The 20,126-nt window shown below is 43.8% G+C and overlaps 1 protein-coding gene across 3 annotated transcripts in view; it reads left to right on the top strand.

The window, feature by feature from the left end:
* LOC124777475 (anoctamin-10) overlaps positions 1–17,193 on the top strand; it is a 306,085-nt gene extending 288,892 nt beyond the window's left edge. For all 3 annotated transcript variants that reach the window (XM_047252902.1, XM_047252903.1, XM_047252904.1), the window contains one exon: positions 16,904–17,193. In XM_047252902.1, coding sequence (XP_047108858.1) covers positions 16,904–16,981 — 78 coding nt within the window. In that variant the 3' untranslated portion in view covers positions 16,982–17,193. The remainder of the gene's footprint in view (positions 1–16,903) is intronic.
* The last annotated feature ends 2,933 nt before the right edge of the window (positions 17,194–20,126 follow it).

The raw sequence follows: 20,126 nt of genomic DNA on the forward strand, positions 1-20,126 counted from the left end.
TGCGACCATCATGATGCTGTAAACAGAACCTGGATTCATCCGAAAAAATGACGTCTTGCCATTCGTGCACCCAGGTTCGTCGTTGAGTACACCATCGCAGGCGCTCCTGTCTGTGATGGGTAACTGCAGCCATGGTCTCCGAGCTGATAGCCCATGCTGCTGCAAACGCCGTCGAACTGTTCATGCAGATGGTTGTCGTCTTGCAAACGTTACCATCTGTTGACTCAGGAATCGAGACGTGGCTGCACGATCCGTTACAGCCATGCGGATAAGATGCCTGTCATCTCGACTGCTAGTGATACGAGGCCGTTGGGATCCAGCACGCCGTTCCGTATTACCCTCACAAACCCACCGATTCCATATTCTGCTAACAGTCATTGGATCTCGACCAACGCGAGCAGCAATGTCGCGATACGATAAACCGCAATCGCGATAGGCTACAATCCGACCTTTATCAAAGTCGGAAGCGTGATGGTACGCATTTCTCCTCCTTACAAGAGATATCACACGACTTTTCACCAGGCAACGCCGGTCAACTGCTATTAGTGTATGAGAAATCGGTTGAAAACTTTCCTCATGTCAGCACGTTGCAGGTGTCGCCACCGGCGCCAACCTTGTGTGAATGCTCTGAAAAGCTAATCATTTGCATATCACAGCATCTTCTTCCTGTCGGTTAAATTTCGCGTCTGTAGCACGTCATCTTCGTGGTGTAGCAATTTTAATGGCCAGTAGTGTAGTTTCTGAGGGAGCATTACGGGGCAGTGAACTGCAGTAGTTCAAAACACGCCTCTTGCGTGCTGCATATTACATTTATTTATTTATTCATTCATTTGTTTAACTTGTTTTGGTTGGCAGGAGAGCCAACACCGTGTTACTAGGAGGAGGCCGAAAGGCACGCGTTTTAGCTCACGCAGGTTGGCGTGAGGTCTGGAACAGGACAAGGAAGTTAGAATTTAGAAAAACGGACGTAGCTGGTGGAATACTTAACTTTAATCCATTAATGGTGAACGCCGGTCTTGACGGTACATGATTCAATATCAATAGTAACTGATACTGGCGCCTTGCTAGGCCGTAGCAAATGAAGTAGCTGAAGGCTATGTTAAACTATCGTCTCGGCAAATGAGAGCGTATTTTGTCACTTCAGCATAGACGTTTCCACATGTACGCGGTATACAGTATATCCCCGACATTGCAAGTAGATCCTTTTTCTCCTTTGCCGATCTGAGACAAATATCTGCGATCAAAGAATCTCAGAGCGGGAAATTCATCAAACGTCGGCCAAAGAACTCGTCACAGAAGCTATCAGGCAATTCGTTAACAAGTCGCCACCAAGGCCTTAACAATCTTCTGTATTTGATTAGTCATTCAGAACCATTAAAAAGCTTAAGGTGCTAAAATTAAAAATCCAATATCTAATTACTACTTTCGTTGAACGGGAAAGGCAAAGATCATAATCGGAGACTCAAATCGGTTCGCAGTTTTAATCTCTATGGTCCACCAGAGTCAGCTAACAGTCAGCTATCTAGTAGAACGTCCAGTACAAATTCGTGTTGCATTATTTTGTTACTTGATGCTTAATTATTACAGACATTGAAATATTGCTTTCGCCAACACACGAAGTGCGATGAAAATATAACGTGTTACGTGGTAATGACATTATAAGCACAATCGGGTCCACTCTCATTTAAAAAATCATTGAAATATAGCATTGAAGGTGAAGCGTTATTAGTAGCTCCAAAAATTCTTCACCGTTACCAAGTGTTGAGTATATAAAGAAAATGAATAAACTACGAAGTTTGAAATTTACTTAGTCCGAAGCTGTTGGTTACGATATTGGAACATTATACAATAATTTCATGAAAGAAAGGATGAAAGCGTATAAATGTATCGTAAATACAGTTACCTTCTTTGGGCAACAGAGAAAAAGGACGTCGCAAAACAAATTTTAAAACTGATGTGTGTGGAAGAATAATTAAAACGCATAGATGCAAGCTGCATAGAAAAAAGGACTGCCGGGAGCTTACCATCAAGGACATAAATAAAATTGTGCCGTGTTGAATGTGCGAAATTGTAAAGGTTGCAAATACTGTGGAAAAACAGTTATTGTAATGAAAAAGTTGGTAAATTGGACAGCAGTTGTAATACGTACTGTGTATTCGTTGATCTCATAGATTTCATTTCTGCAGAAGTCATACATTTGGCTGAAGTCGTGCACAGTTTACGCTACGCGATGATTTCAATTAGTTTACTTTTGCAGTGACGTATTTGAACGCAAGGATATGCCTAGTAGCGCATGAGGAACCAAAGCAAATTATGTTATTTCCATGAGCGCTGCATACGGGACCGCGAATTCCGTCACAAGACAGAGATAATAAAATGAGTGATGAAAGTTTTCGTCGTCATACCAATATGTTATCCAAATAGCTAAGCATTGACCATTACTTCACAATTTGCGAAATTTTTGTCTCTTCAGTTTTCTTTTTAGTTTACCTTTCGCAATGCCTGTACAGTAGTTGGTAAATAATTAACGGCACAGGCATCCGCAAGAGGGAGAGAGGGGAGAGAGGGGACACTTAACGACCCCCCCCCCCAACCGAAATCTGGAGTATAAAGTTTTTATTTACAATCTACCTATAACAAATATTGAGTGGATACCTATCAGTTCTCTAGGACGTAATAAATTTTTGTGTCGCCTCTAAAATTTAGTCCATTTGGAATGAGAAGCCTCGAAATTGACGTACTCGGAAAACATGGCTACTTTCGGCGCGCTAAAATTATGACTTGGACAGATTTTTGAAGCTATCAATATATTTCTTGTGCCTCGAGTTTATTACGCTTAACATGCTTAACGAATCCTGCTGTCTAAGTACATTCAGTACGACGAGAAATGTTAAATGATGGCCGTTTACTTCAGCCACGCAACGTTTATGACGGCAGAGTGGGGTCGAGGTGGTGTGGGCAGTAGAGAGCTGACGTCATGCCCGTACGTGTCTTGTGACGCAACACGACGAACCTGCCTCGCATAGTATGCCGCGCGATGACACCCCGTCCAGTGGGCGCTGCCAGCAGTGCAGCCACGTGCCGCACCAAGTGGTTCCTGTGTCTGCCGAGAGATGGCGGGAGGTGTCGCTGGCAGCACCAGACCCGCACTGCCGCGTGCTGGAGTAGATGCCTTTTTTTTTCTGTAAAGTAAAATTTTGAAGACGGGAAAAATGCTTTGAGATTGAAACAATGCTTCTGAATTGTCTCTTGACGAAGACAGCATACAATCCAAAACAAGTTAGGCCCCTCAAAGATCAGAGCTGGAGGCAAATTTCCTTGTACGACGTCAAACGTTGGAAAAAAATTCTTCTGAGTATTAGGCTGTGTCGTTCTGTGCCAATAAAACAGTTTTAAAGCAAAATCGAATTTCCGACCGACTTTTCTAATAGCCTTCAACACGAAAAAACTGAAGCATTCTGATCACGTTCCCTATCAATACGCATTCGACAGCATACACCTAATATATATATGCACAGCAAATAGCTCTAATTTTTACGATGTTTTCCTAAGATCTCGATCTCGAACAGCCTTGAAAATTTTCTTCATATCTTTACCCATTTCCGAGATACAGAGGTTTAAAGTCACCCTACTTGTACACGTAGAATACGCACGTAACATAGAGTGTGAGGCGGAAAACATAGCTTGCAAAGAGACGTATCACGGAGAAATACGCTTTCAATTATCCCCATTGTCATCTAGAAACACCATGTTGTATTGAAGCACATGCGAAATTTTTTTGCACGTAAAATCTGGTCCAAGCTGTAAAATTAGTTTTGCGGTATTTCAGTTTCACATAAGTAAACTAACTAAATTTTGCTGACCAATACATTTCTTTTCATATGAGTTACATGCCCTGCTGCAGTTAAAGAACGGAACCAGCGGAAAAATGCTGCTATTAGAGCACAAAAAAGCGAATATGCTACTGACTGAAAGACTGTCTTAAATGTGGGGTTCTGGCTGCCTCATTCCACTTTCTCCAGCACCTATAAAAAATTTTCCAAAAATTCTGGCCTGTGATCATATTTCAGCTTTTTTATGCTGGGAGAGAAGACAGTGGCTGTGGCAAAGAGACTGAAAAATAATAAATGCTGGAAGATAGTAATCAGTGGTTGTGTCAGAAAGAGGGAATGAGAAAATGGCAATGTGAAAGAGAGGGATACAGTCTCAGTGGAACATCGTTGGCAGTGAAGGAAAAGAGTGAAGGAGGGGGGGGGGGGGGGAATAAACAAAAAGAGAAAGTGGAAGTGGGTGAGACACAACACAATCTATGATGATAACGAGGAAGAGACAGTGAGAACAGAGAGCTGAAATAGTATGAAAGGAATGAGATAGTAGTAGTAAGAGAGAGCAAGAGGTAGGTAGTGGTAGTGACGGGAGACTGTAGTAGTAGGACAGAATGAAGGGGACTGTGGATGCGACGTCGGAGACAATGACAGACACAAAGCCATCATGACAGTGAGTTGAGTTGAATGAGTGAGTGGTGAGAAAAGGCAACTGGAAGTGGATGGGTATGAGCGACTTACAATGATGGAGTAGTGGGTGTGAGTGAGTTAGTTACAGTTAGGGGACCTTACGGGAGTTTGAGGTGAGTTGCTTGTTAAAAAAAAAGGCGAATATGTTCGCGTGTCAAAATTTTTTGTAGGTTCTGAGGTAGGTAAAATGAGGCAGCCGGTATCCCACTTTCCAATCAGTCTTTTAAACAAACACGAACATATTTGCATTTTTTGTGCCCCGATAGGAGCATTTTTCCGCTGGCATACGGTGTGGAGGGTATATCATAATTAAGAGCGTCAACTGAAAGTCTGCGATACGACCATAAAAACGATCCAGTAAACACGGCTCCGCAAATGAGCCGGTCGCGAGAAACTGCGAATATTTCGTTAAAAGCCGGCAGTGACTTCATTACGCAATATTCTCCTAGTTAGCGCAGTGGACGAGTGTGCGAAAGGTAAGCTTTTCTATCAAGTCCTCATTTGATTGGGCTCAAATGTCACCCATGGGCCGTGGGTAAGGACTGTGATAGATGCATGAGGTAGCACCGGCACATTTTGCTGCTGATATAAGACTGTATACCGGCTCGTAAGTGGCTGCTTTGGGTTTTTATTTCTGAAATTATCTCGATACTATCGCTACCGTTGATACGGTTGAACTGGAGCTGCAGAGTGTGTCGTGTCAAGTTTTACCAGATGATCCGCGACTGTCTGAAATAATTCTTCCGTCACTGCGTAGACGAGTTCGGTATTGCATGCAAAAGGTAGTAGTATTTTTATTTTTTTAGCTTTGGGCACCAGTAGTTACAGAAGTGGCATATTAACGTAACTGCAATGTACGCAGTAGAACAATATATAAAAAATTCGATATACAAACATAAGTTCTTAATGTAGAATAAAAACACTAACAAGGGGAGGCCGCCAATTGTGAAATTCAGATTCGATTCATACTGCGCATAATAAAAGCTCATGGCCAGAGGTGTAATGTGGTAAAGCACCAAGATGCACTTCTCAGCCGTTGTCGAGAAAATCGACAGTGAAAAGAAACCGTTGCGGTGAAATACTCTCTACGATTAATAATTTTGTACAGCGTCGTGGCGCAGCGGTAAGCGCTCGGGTTCGTAATCCGAAGGTCACCGGATCGAATCTCGCGCCGTGCAGTTTTTTTATTATTAGTTTTTTGTAATTCAAATATATATATATTAATGAATTGCTTATGCATGTTGGTGAAGGCGGATCGCTCTCCAATTGTACCGCCCCCATTTTTCCGTTTTTTTAACAGGGTGTACCAAAGCTCTCCCGTCCGCACTGATTTTCGACGATAAGTTGCGCTAGGGACCGCATCTACCTTCTTTCGAAGTTAGCAGGCAACTACGCTGTTATACGGCGGCTCGTTTCGGCCCATTCAACATCTGTCCTCCAAGTGTACCGAGCGAGTAATGGAGTTTATATTTCATACCTGCCGCAGCAAATTTGTGTTCGTGGGGTCTCTATTCTAATTCGAACGTTTGACTTACGCTATATGTATTCGTTTCGCAATACCGTTTCTACGTCTTCCATTAACTATACGTGGTTAACATTATGAAGACAATTAATAACATTTGTGAAATACAACTTTGTTTGCGGAAAACATAATGATGTTCGAAGTCGCCAGTTTTTCCACGACTAACGACTTTCAACAACTTATTATATGCATAATTGTTGCAACTGATTGCCGGGAATTATATATATATATATACACACACACACATTTGAATTACAAAAAACAAATACTAAAAAAGGGTTGCATGGCGCAAGATTCGATCCGGCGACTTTCGGATTACGAACCCGAGCGCTTACCGCTGCGCCACGACGCTGTAGAAAATTATTAATCGTAGAGAGTATTTCACCGCAACGGTTTCTTTTAACTGTCGATTTTCTCGACAACGACTGAGAAGTGCATCTTGGTGCTTTGCCACATTACACCTCTGGCCATGAGCTTTTATTATGCGCAGTATGAATCGAATCTGAATTTCACAATTGGCGGCCTCCCCTTGTAAGAGACGAAATCCGGAAAGCCAGCGATAGTTAAAACAGTGCCAGGCTAACATTAGTGCAATATTCACAACAGAACAATGATAATAGAGTGAAGTTCAAAGACATGTTCGTTATATAATTAAAAAAACACAAAATTACGACCCAGGTTTCGAATTGGCCTGATTTCGGAGGAGAATGATATCCACTGCAAATTATAATTCAAAGCTGGATAACGGCGTTGTTTACACAGGAAAGTTACTATCACAAAGTGAAAACACAAACAGATGTCCGTTTTCGAACCGGGCTTGTTGCTTGGAAGGAAAAGACCCACATAGTATAAAGGTCAAAGCTGCATATCAGCGTCTTTTAAATATTTCGCGAGCATATAATACCTGTATACTTGTATATCGAACCGGTAAAGCAGAACAGTTATACTTGTGTGGAGTTGGTAGGCCCTCGGAAACAATTTTTTTTACGAAACTGTCTGTGAGGCGGAGTACTCGGCACACGCCAATATAACGTGATTCAGATCCGCCACCGCCACTGCTGCGCCAGTGTCCAGAAGCAATGATTTTCAAACAGTATAGGTGGCCGTGGTAACACCCCTGTCCCAGCCTCATGCCGATGAGAGGTGTCTCAAGACGTCTACTAAACTTACCAAAAGGGAGTAAGACACATGGAACATCTCTTACAACGTGTAAGAATGTACAGTGAATTGTAACGTGTAACTTGGTGAAACAGTATTGTGTTCCTTCTAACGTCGGCGAAGGGTGAAATTCGGGTCCAAATTAATAGGGATTTTTTTTTTTTTTTTTGCCGTAAAGTTTACATTTCAAACCAACTGTAGCCACATATTCGCAATTATTTCGAACTGGTCGTTTCCGGAGCCACGTTAACTCGTACGTTTCTGCTTGTATTAACGCGTGATTTCACCCGCGTCAGCTTTCGCTATTAATTATGATAAACTCTGCACATGGGATTGCTGAGAACTGAAGAGGATTTTTCCCCCCACCTATATTCGGTGAATAGGAAAGCCCATTACCCGAACCCTACAGTTGTATCCTCCTAACGAGGACCGGTACAAAGTACACTACTGGCCATTAAAATTGCTATACCACGAAGGTGACGTGCTACAGACGCGAAATTTAACCGGCAGGAAGATGATGCTGTGATATGCAAATGATGAGCTTTTCAGAGCATTCAAACAAAGTTGGCGCCGGTGGCGACACCTACAACGTGCTGACATGAGGAAAGTTTCCACCCATTTCTCATATTTCTCATGCACAAACAGCAGTTGACCGGTGTTGCCTGGTGAAACCTTGTGATGACTCGTGTAAGGAGGAAAAATGCGTACCATCACGTTTCCGACTTTGATAAAGGTCGGATTGTAGCCTATCGCGATTGCGGTTTATCGTATCGCGACATTGCTGCTCGCGTTGGTCGAGATCCAATGACTGTTAGCAGAATATGGAATCAATGGGTTGAGGAGGGTAATACGTAACGCCATGCCGGATTCCAACGGCGTCATATGACTAGCAGTCGAGATGACAGGCATCTTATCCGCATGGCTGTAACGGATCGTGCAGCCACGTCTCGATTCCTGAGTCAACAGATGGGGACGTTTGCAAGACGACAACCATCTGCATGAACAGTTCGACGGCGTTTGCAGCAGCATGGGCTATCAGCTCGGAGACCATGGCTGCAGTTACCCATCACAGACAGGAGCGCCTGCGATGGTGTACTCAACGACGAACCTGGGTGCACGAATGGCTAAAGTCATTTTTTTGGATGACACCAGGTACTGTTTACAGCATCATGATGGCCGCATCCGTGTTTGGCGACATCGTGGTGAACGCACATTGGAAGCGTATATTAGTCATCGCCATACTGGCGTATCACCCAGCGTGATGGTATGGGGTGCCATTGGTTACACGTCTCGGTCACCTCTTGTTCGCATTGGCGTCACTTTGAACAGTGGACGTTACATTTCAGATGTGTTACGACCCGTGGCTCTACCCTTCGTTGGATCCCTGCGAGACCCTATATTTCAGCAGGATAATGCACGACCGCATGTTGTAGGTCCTGTATTGGCCTTTCTGGATACAGAAAATGTTCGACTGCTGCTCTGGCTAGCACATGCTCCAGATCTCTCATCAATTGAAGACGTCTGGTCAATGGTGACCGGGCAACTGGCTCGTCACAATGCGCCAGTCACTACTCTTGATGAACTGTGCATGGGCAGCTGTACCTGTACACGCCATCCAAGCTGTGTTTGACTCAATGTCCAGGGGTATCAAGGCCGTTATTAGGGCCAGAGGTGATTGTTCTGGGTACTGATTTCTCAGGATCTATGCACCGAAATTGCGTGAAAATGAAATCCCATGTCAGTCCTAGTATAATACAGGGTGATTCAAAAAGAATACCACTACTTGAGGAATTTAAAACTCTGCAACGACAAAAGGCAGAGCTAAGCACTATCTGTCGGCGAATTAAGGGAGCTATAAAGTTTCATTTAGTTGTACATTTGTTCGCTTGAGGCGCTGTTGACTAGGCGTCAGCGTCAGTTGATGCTAAGATGGCGACCGCTCAACAGAAAGCTTTTTATGTTATTGAGTACGGCAGAAGTGAATCGACGACAGTTGTTCAGCGTGCATTTCGAACGAAGTATGGTGTTAAACCTCCTGATAGGTGGTGTATTAAACGTTGGTATAAACAGTTTACAGAGAATGGGTGTTTGTGCAAAGGGAAAAGTTCTGGACGGCCGAGAACGAGTGATGAAAATGTAGCACGCATCCAGCAAGCATTTGTTTGCAGCCCAGGAAAATCGACTCGCAGAGCTAGCAGAGAGCTGCAAATTCCACAATCAACTGTATGGAGAGTCCGACGAAAAAGGTTAGTTATGAAACCTTATCTCGAGGCGATGGATCGACCGCCAGGCAGCCCGTGACAGAGCACTTCATCAGTGACCTCCAAGAAGCCCTGATCTTACCCCCTGCGATTTTTTCTTATGGGGGTATGTTAAGGATATGGTGTTTCGGCCACCTCTCCCAGCCACTATTGATGATTTGAAACGAGAAATAACAGCAGCTATCCAAACTGTTACGCCTGATATGCTACAGAGAGTGTGGAACCAGTTGGAGTATCGGGTTGATATTGCCCGAGTGTCTGGAAGGGGCCATATTGAATATCTCTGAACTTGTTTTTGAGTGAAAAAAAACCTTTTTAAATACTCTTTGTAATTATGTATAACAGAAGGTTATATTATGTTTCTTTCATTAAATACACATTTTTAAAGTTGTGGTATTCTTTTTGAATCATCCTGTATATTTGTCCAATGAATACCCGTTTATCATCTGCATTTCTTCTTGTTGTAGCAATTTTAATGGCCAGCAGTGTAGGTTGGAATATCGACTTCGTTTTACGATTGTTTCTGGTGCTACAAAATGACGCGCCCGATTACCGGAAGAAGACTTTATTCAAATAGACACTTACCGTGGAAGTTCAAAGGTTTGAGATCTTGATGTGCCTTCCCTGATACTTCAGCAGGAGTCCACAGACACACAACAGACAACAGCAGTCTGAATTAATGGTTTAGTAAAATATTCAAGCGTTAAACATCGGTTCCTGCAAAGTTGATATGAAAATATTTCTATGAAAATTTCTATGAAAATATTTCTATACATGTACCTTTCTCAATAAAAGAGCAGCTAATTGCAGTGACTCCAAACTGACTCACTCGCGGACCAAAATAAATCACGTAACAATAATGAACTCTACCTCAATTTTGACTAAAGTTCGGTCTTGATCACACCATTTATGTTTCAATGACATAGGTAACCGGTTTCGGTTATTTTTACATAACCATCATCAGACCCATGGCTCCGTTAGGATGGTAGGCGGAGCTCTCCTCAGCTGCTACGAAGTCAACTGACTTGACTTCGTAGCAGCTGAGGGGAGCTCCGCCTACCATCCTAATGGAGCCATGGGTCTGATGATGGTTATGTAAAAATAACCGAAACCGGTTACCTATGTCATTGAAACATAAATGGTGTGATCAAGACTGAACTTTAGTCAAAATATAATAATCTATTGATCACTGTATTCCAAAAATGTTTACCAAAATTCCCTCAATTGTTCATTCGGTCACAGTTCCTGCTAATACCTACAGCTAGTGCAAGGTGACTGATAGCGGTTCCTAACAAAGCTGTTTATAACACTTCCGACCAAGCCCTGCGTATACCTTAAATTTGGGCGAAATGTGTGAAGACAATTAGGTGCGGTCTCCTTTTTCGTTTATGTGCCGGGCCAGTAGGCGGCAGTTTCCTAGCTAGCTAGTATGCGAGCATGCGCTTGCTTTATACGTGAAACTCGATGTAGGCATTACAGTTGTAACAAAGAGCTACAGTGGAATTACTGTCAGTAGGGCTACGAATTGTTATAGTAATGTGGGTGGCGAAGCAGGAAACTAGGTTCTATACCGTCTGTTAAAGATTCTGACCGCTCCATTACCGAATGGACAGAGTGCTTACACACCTCTGTGCTGTTGGTGACCGAGCGAATGGTTAGCACACTGGACTCGAATTCTGGAGGACGACGATAGAATCCAGCTATCCTGTTTTAGGTTTTCCTCGATTTTCCTAAATCGTTTCGGGCAAATTCCGGGACGGTTACTTTGAAAGGGCACGGCCGACATCCATCCTCATTATTCCCTAACGCGTTGGGAACGACGACCTCGGTTTTTGGTCCCCTCCCCAAATCAGTTCTCTGCTAGTGATCTTCTGCATCTACATCTACATGGATACTCTGCAAATCACATTCTAGTGCCTGGCAGAGGGTTCATCGAACCATCACAATTCTCTACTATTCCAATCTCGTATAGCGCGCGGAAAGAATGAATACCTATATCTTTCCGTACGAGCTCTGATTTCCTTTATCTTATCGTGGTGATCGTTCCTCCCTATGTAGGTCAGTGTCAACAAAATATTTTTGCATTCGGAGGAGAAAGCTGGTGATTGGAATTTCGTGAGAAGATTCCGTCACAACGAATAATGCCTTTCTTTTAATGATTTCAAGCCCAAATCAGTATCATTTCTGTGACACTCTCTCCCATATTTCACGATAATACAAAACGTGCTGTCTTACTTTGAACTTTTTCGATGTACTCTGTCAGTCCTATCTGGTAAGGATCCCACACCGCGCAGCAGTAGTCTAAAAGAGGATGGACAAGCGTAGTGTAAGCAGTCTCCTTAGTAAGTCTGTTACATTGTCTAAGTGTCCTGCCAATAAAACGCAGTCTTTGGTTAGCCTTCCCGACAACATTTTCTATGTGTTCCTTCCAGTTTAAATAGTTCGTAATTGTAGTTCCTAGGTATTTAGTTGAATTTACAACTAAGAATTCTCATACATTCTACAAGAACCGTATTTTTTAGAATTTACTAAGTAGGGCCTGTTGATGCTGCGGAAAGAGTGCAGAACGGCAATCGGGGTCGGTATGCGGGGTCGAGTGCCTATGCGGAAAATGTTTTATCTTTTATTTGCAGTTTTTACGTTACTTACCCAAAAATAAACCGAAATAATGTTAAATATATTTGTACGTATATTAATATTTTCGTAAAAGGCATGGAAGGCACGAAATCGAGAGACAAAGCAGAATTGGGAATTGCAAATAATTTTCTAGGAAGGGATCGCAAGCCGTAAGCGAGAATTTCATGTATAAAATTAGATATTTTCGTAATTTTAGAGGTAATGATTTACGTGTACTGGGGGTGATATTTATCGTACAACTAGAGGAAGCAAAAATTTTCCCGGCAACTTGCATACGCCTAATTTTTACACTTGCGCGTTTGTTTTGAAGTTTGTGTTGAAAAACGTAATTGGCTTACATTCAAAAAGGTTCTCTCTCGTGTAAAGCAACATACTGCCAAACACCGGCGAGGATAACTGGAATATATTTTCATGCTGTCTTCTCGGGATGTGATTTTTTTTTTTTCGTCTTTCCAAGAGTTACTTAACGCGTGAAATTTGTTGTCCTGCACGCACGGTTTCACCGCATCAGTCACAACATTTTTGCGTAACGCGCTTATAAATTTCCCCGCTGTTGAGGAAGTAATGACGGCATTCCTACAGTATGTGCTCAAAAGTATCCGGACACCTGGCTGAAAATGACTTAAAAGTTCGTGGCGTCCTCCATTGGTAATGCTGGAATTCAATATGGTATTGGCTTTGATGACAGCTTTCACTCTCGCAGGCAAAAATTCAGTCAGGTGCTGGAAGGTTTCTTGGGGAATGGCAGCCCATTTTTCACGGAGTGCTATACTGAGGAGAGGTATCGATGTCGGTCGGTGAGGCCTGGCATCAATTTGGCGTTCCAAAACATCCCAAAGGTGTTCTTTAGGATTCGGGTCAGGACTCTGTGCAGGCCAGTCCATTACAGGGATGTTACTGTCGTGTAACCAATCCGCCACAGGCCGTGCATTATGAACAGGTGCTCGATCGTGTTGGAAGATGCATTTGCCATCCCCAAATTGCTCTTCATCGGTGGGAAGTAAGAATGTGCTTAAAACTTTAATGTAGGCCTGGGCTGTGATAGAGCCACGCAAAACAACAGGGGGGGGGGAGGAGGGGGGGGGAACCCCTCTCTATGAAAAACACGACCACACCATAACACCACCGCCTCCGAATTCTACTGCTGGAACTACACACGTTGGCAGATGACGTTCGCAGGCCATTCGCCATACTCACACCCTACCATGTGTACCGTGATTCGTCACTCCACACAACGTTTTTCTACTGTTCAGCCGTCCAATGTTTACGCTTCTTAGACCAAGCGAGGCGTCGTTTGGCACTGAGCGGCGTGATATGTGGCTTGGGAGCAGCCGCTCGACCATTAAATCAATTCTCTCACCTCCCGCCCAACTGTCACAGTACTTGCAGTGGATCCCGAAGCAGTTTGGAATTCCTGTGTGGTGGCCTGGATAGATGTCTGCCTATTACACATTACGACCCTCTTCAACTGTCAGTGGTCTGTCAGTCAATAGACGAGGTCGGCCTGTGTGCCTTTGTGCTGTAAGTGACCCTCACGTTTCCACTTCACTTCCACATCGGAAACAGTGGGCCTACTGATGTTTAGGAGTGTGAAAAACTCACGTACAGACGTATGACCCAAGTGACATCCAGCCACCAGACCACGTTCGAAGTCCTTGAGTTCCGCGGAGAGCCCTACTCTGCTCTTTCACGTTGTCTAATAACTACTGAGGTCACTGATATGGAGTACCTGGCAGTAGGTGGCAGCACAATGCACTTAATATGAAAAACGTATGTTTTTGGGGTGTCCGGATACTTTTGATTACATGATGTTCGTCTGTATGCGAGATTTCTACACTTTAGACGAAATTTATGCGCCGATAAACAGATCGAAACGTGTAGTCAACTACTACCTCCGTCATACCTTGACGAGAAATCTTGCCGAGAACCCGAGAAAATTCCAGTCCTACTAAAATCACTAAGCGACTCAAAGGCTACAATCCAGTCACATACCGACCAGCCTGGTGTGGCAGTTAACAAGCTTCCGTCCAGGCCTTCGAGGCACAAGGGATGTCTGCCGACCGCCATGTCATCCTCCACTTTAAGGCGATAGGCGGATGAGGTACTGGGGGCATGCGGTTAGCACGGCTCTCCCGGACGTTTGCAGGCTTTCCACACCATGGAGCAGCTACTACTGTCATGTAGCTTCTCATTCGGCATCACGAGGCTGCACCCTGTACCAGTTATCGTACCAAGAAAAAATCCTTGGCTGTATCAGGAATCGAAACCAGGGCGTCTGCATCGCAACCTTCTACTCTGACCATTCAGCTATGTAGCAATAAAAGATATCAAAAGAAATGGTTAACATTTAAATTTCGCGTTTTAAAAAATAATTCACGCAGGTGGATCGTACAAAGATACTGTCGTTTGACTGTCACACAGAAGTCCGCACGGAGGACATAAAATAGGCATCCTTTGCGGTGAGAAGCAACTGAAGGGGTTGGAAATAAATAACTCGAATAGGTCCGTATAGAATACCGGTTCAGTTTTACAGAGACTTCGCTTCGACATTGGCCCCCTCAGCTTACATTTAGCGCGAATGACTCCCCCCATCGCGAAATCCCAAGAAAGAAACGCAGGTGACGCTTCTATATAAGAGGGATGAAACAACAGACCCGCAAAATTACTGACCAGTATTTTATTGTATGGAACTGGGGACGTAGAAACGACTGAGAGGCTTCGTCCCCGCCGTAGCCCTCAGCGATACAAAACTCCACAACAGGCTACAGCAGTCCACTCACCCCACCGCCGCCCCAGACCGAACCCAGGGTTAAGATCGGTAGAAGGGAAGGCAAATGGTCGACTTCAGTTTATTGGAAGACTTCCAGGAAAGGGTAACTCCTACAAAGGGAGACCGCGACCCATTCTTGATTAGTGCTAGTGTGTTTGGAACCCGCACTAGGTTGGATTACACGAAAGCATTGAAGGAGTTCAGAGGCATGCTGTTACATTTGTTACAGCAGGTCCAACTAATACGGAGATACATCGTGAACTCAAACTGGAATCCCTGAAGGGGGTGAGAAAACGACGTTTCTGCGAAGTAGTATTGAGATAATTTAGCGAAATGACTTTTGCGGCTCGATTGTGAACGATTCTACTGCCGCAAACATACGTTACTCATTAGGACCGCGAAGACAGACAGCAGTTTTCGTTCGCTCCATTTGCGAGTGGACCAGTAAAGGGAATGACTGCTAGTGGTACAGGGTAGCCTCCGCCATGTACCGTATAATACACTAGTGGCCATTAAAATTGCTACACCTCGAAGATGACGTGCTACAGACGCGAAATTTAACCGACAGGAGGAAGATGCTGTGATACGCAAATGATTAGCTTTTCAGAGCATTCACACAAGGTTGGCGCCGGTGGCGACACCTACAACTTGCTAACATGATGAAAGTTTCCAACCGATTCCTCATACACAAACAGCAGTTGACCGGCGTTGCCTGGTGAAACGTCGTTGTGATGCCTCGTGTAAGGAGGAAAAATGCGTACCATCACGTTTCCGACTTTGATAAAGGTCGGATTGTAGCCTATCGCGATTGCGGTTTATCGTATCGCGACATTGCTGCTCGCGTTGGTCGAGATCCAATGACTGTTAGCAGAATATGGAATCGGTGGGTTCAGGAGGGTAATACGGAACGCCGTGCTGGATCCCAACGGCCTCGTACCACTAGCAGTCGAGATGACAGGCATCTTATCCGCAAGGCTGTAAGAGTTCGTGCAGCCACGTCTCGATCTCTGAGTCAACAGACGGGGACGTTCGCAAGACAACAACCATCTGCACGAACAGTTCGACGACGTTTGCAGCAGCATGGACTATCAGCTCGGAGGCATGGCTGCGGTTACCCTTGACGCTGCGCCACACAGGAGCGCCTGCGATGGTGTACTCAACGACGAACCTGGGTGCACGAATGGCAAAACGTCATTTTTTCGGAAGAATCCAGGTTCTGTTTACAGCATCATGATGGTCGCATCCGTGTTTGGTGACATCGCAGTGAACGCACATTGGAAGCGTGTATTCGTCATCGCCATACTGGCGTATCACCCGTCGTGATGGTATGGGGTACCATTGGTTACATGTCTCGGTCACCTCTTGTTCACATTGACGGCACTTTGAGCAGTGGACGTTACATTTCAGATGTGTTACGACCCGTCGCTCTACCCTTCATTCGATACCTGGGAAACTCTACATTTCAGCGGGATAATGCACGACTGCATGTTGCAGGTCCTGTACGGGCCTTTCTGGATACAGAAAATGTTAGACTGCAGCCATGGCCAGCACATTCTCCAGATCTCTCACCAATTGAAAACGTCTGGTCAATGGTGTCCGAGCAACTGGCTCGTCACAATGCACCAGTCACTACTCTTGATGAACTGTGGTATCGTGTTGAAGCTGCATGGGCAACTGTACCTGTACACGCCATCCAAGCTATGTTTGACTCAATGCCCAGGCGTATCAAGGCCGTTATTACGGCCAGAGGTGATTGTTCTGTTCTGATTTCTCAGGATCTATGCACCCAAATTGCGTGAAAATGTAATCACATTCCAGTTCTAGTATAATATTTTTGTCCAATGAATACCCGTTTATGATCTGCATTTCTTCTTGGTGTAGCAATTTTAATGGCGGATCTTGTATGTAGATGTAGAGGTGTAGATGTCTGAATTTACAAGCAGCTAGAGAAGTAAGCAGAAGGAGCAGCAGCAGCAGCATCTGCTACAGTACATAAGCCAGTGTTGATAGTACTAACTCGGCATGTCTGCGTGTGTTGCAGCGGATGCTGAAGACGCGGCGGCACGCGCTCACAAGGAAGTACCGCACCATCCACGGTCCGCACAACCGCAACCAGTAGCGAGCCTGGATCTACAATCTACAGCAGTCTACATTCTGCAGGCGCCAGCCGCGACCGCGGTCTCTCTGACGTCACCGCAGTCGCCACCTGTCATGCCTTGGCCGTGCTCACTTTTGTACTCTTGTTGACATTTTTACATTGTTACTTAATTTATATAACACGTTTGATGATATTGTTCCTCTCTGGTTGAAAAATAAATATTTATGTTTGTACTCACTTCTACTGCTACCTATCCTTACTAGTCGTCAGCTTGATCTCGTGAACAATGTTGCGACTTCCGGCATTGTTCTTGAACCAGCTGTGGAAAATGCCTGAATGTATGATTAGGCATTCTCATTGCGCAGTGATGTAGCGAACGAGTCCACGATCATTAACGTTACCTTAAGCAGTTGACGTTAAGTTGAACTTCGACTAATGACAGTGGCAAAAATGTATGACACTTGCTTAAATGGAGTTTGGATTTCCAGCTGACAAGGGGAGGCCGCCAATTGTGAAATTCAGATTGGATTCATACTGCGCATAATAAAAGCTCATGGCCAGAGGTGTAATGTGGCAAAGCGCCAAGATGCACTTCTCAGCCGTTGTCGAGAAAATCGACAGTTAAAAGAAACCGTTGCGGTGAAATACTCTCTACGATTAATAGATTGCTAGAGCGTCGTGGCGCAGCGGTAAGCGCTCGGGTTCGTAATCCGAAAGTCGCCGTATCGAATCTCGCACCATGCAATTTTATTTAGTATTTGTTTTTTGCAATTCAAATGTGTCTATATAATATATATATATATATATATATATATATATATATATATATATATAAAATTTCCGGCAATCAGTTGCAATAATTATGCATATAATAAGTTGTTGAAAGTCGTTTGTCGTGGAAAAACTGGCGACTTCGAACATCATTATTTTTTCCGCAGACAAAGTTGTATTTCACAGATGTTATTAATTGTCTTCATAATGTTAACCACGTATAGTTAACGGAAGACATAGAAACGATATTCCGAAACGAATACGTATAGCGTAAGTCAAACGTTCGAATTAGAATAGAGACCCCACGAACACAAATTCGCTGTGGCAGGTATGAAATATAAACTCCGTTACTCGCTCGTTACACTTGAAGGACAGATGCTGCATGGGCCGAAACGAGCCACCGCATAACAGCGTAGTTGCCTGCTAACTTCGAAAGAAGGTAGATGCGGTCCCTAGCGCAACTTATAACATCGTCGAAAATCAGTGGGCACGGGAGAGCTTTGGTACACCCTGTTAAAAAAACGGAAAAATGGAGGCGGTACAATTGGAGAGCGATCCGCCTTCACCAACATGCATAAGCAATTCATTAATAGTGTATATATATATATATTTCAATTACAAAAAACCAACAATAAAAAAAGATTCGATCCGGCGACCTTCAGATTACGAACCCGAGTGCTTACCGCTGCGCCACAACGCTCTAGAAATCTATTAATCGTAGAGAGTATTTCACCGCAACGGTTTCTTTTAACTGTCGATTTTCTCGACAACGGCTGAGAAGTGCGTCTTGGTGCTTTGCCACATTACACCTCTGGCCATGAGCTTTTATTATGCGCAGTATGAATCCAATCTGAATTTCACAATTGGTGGCCTCCCCTTGTGAGTCAAAATTTACATACCTGTACATGGCCCCGTCCGTGCCAAGAGCACGATTATGTGAGAGTTGACCGTTTCTTCAAAGGGATTGTCTATCTCCTAACAGAAGTCTTCCGAAACCTTGATCTAAATTCATATTCCACAATTCATTTTTCTCTGTGTGATGGAGGGTGCTTCTGGTACAACCGTCACTGACTGCCTTTCGTGTTCCAGTCAGAATGGTGCGCACGAATGACAACTGTCCACAAATCTCCAAATCAGCTCAAATTTTTATTATTTCCACGCTTGGGCACTTCTAGTGATGTATATGTGAGAAAGTAATGTGAAGCACCAATCTTCTTGGAATGTACGTTCTCGGAATTTTCGCAATTTACCTCTTCGTGAGGCGCAACACCTTGTGTACATCCTCTTTTTAATCCTATTTGGTGAGGGTAACAGACTGACGAACAATACACAAGAAAAGTATTACGCGATTCCGAACTGGCGTCATTTGTCTGTAACAGACGAAAATCTTTGTTAGACTGGGACTCGAAGCCGGCCCGGCACAGATTTTCATCTGTTACTAATAGCTAACGTCAATACAGATTCACAAAATGCGAATCGATTTCCTAATATTTACCATGTAATAGCAATATTCGATTCTTCAGACATGAATGTACGTCTGAGGGACATTCTAATGTGAAGACACACACACACACACACACACACACACACACACACACACACACACACACACACACTCACTCTGTATAAACACATTGTAACCATCAATGATGGACACAAGAATAGGCCAAACGAAGGTTTCGTTAAGTACTTCACGAGTGTTTCACTGCATCTTAGTCTGGCCCCACATTTTCTGCAACTGGTGTTGTGTGGTTGTTCGACTTCAGGGCACTTCAGACAGAGTTATTTTTATGGTTATGGCTATTTGCTGTGATTTCCAGTCGTGTAACCTAATATTACGGATCTTTCAGCATATTAATCAGTACCACCTTAAATATACTTACATGGAGGTCGACCGCCAGTCCCTCACTAATTGACGTCTGCATGCCTTTCTGCATTTAGCAGTAATTTCCAGGTGATTCACCGTCCCACTGCACGAACACGTCTGCCTTTCTTACACAGTAGCACTTTCGAGAACACGGAGTGTTTTCACGGTGTTGGATGATTTTTCAAAGATATTTTTTCACTAAAAAGAAACATAAATACATAGTGTTACCACTACCTCAAAGCGGAGAGTTGGAAATTTGTACACTCCATCTTTGTGATATGATGGACGTACTTCTGTTACAGTCAATGAAACAGAATGGGCATATGATTAGCGAGTCTGTACAATCCAGATTCCGAGGTGGTAAGCTGTCATGTTCAGGATCTTCTTCAAAAACTGAATTCTGCTATATTTACCATTAGAACAGTAACTGTATTAGGTGATAGCCCAACACGAAAATTAATATACTTTACTCATTTTCATTCACTTAAGACATACGGCATTAAACGCTGAGGTAACTCTTTCCACTCA

The sequence above is a fragment of the Schistocerca piceifrons genome, chromosome 2 (genome assembly GCF_021461385.2).
Source record: "Schistocerca piceifrons isolate TAMUIC-IGC-003096 chromosome 2, iqSchPice1.1, whole genome shotgun sequence".
Lineage (NCBI taxonomy): Eukaryota > Metazoa > Arthropoda > Insecta > Orthoptera > Acrididae > Schistocerca > Schistocerca piceifrons.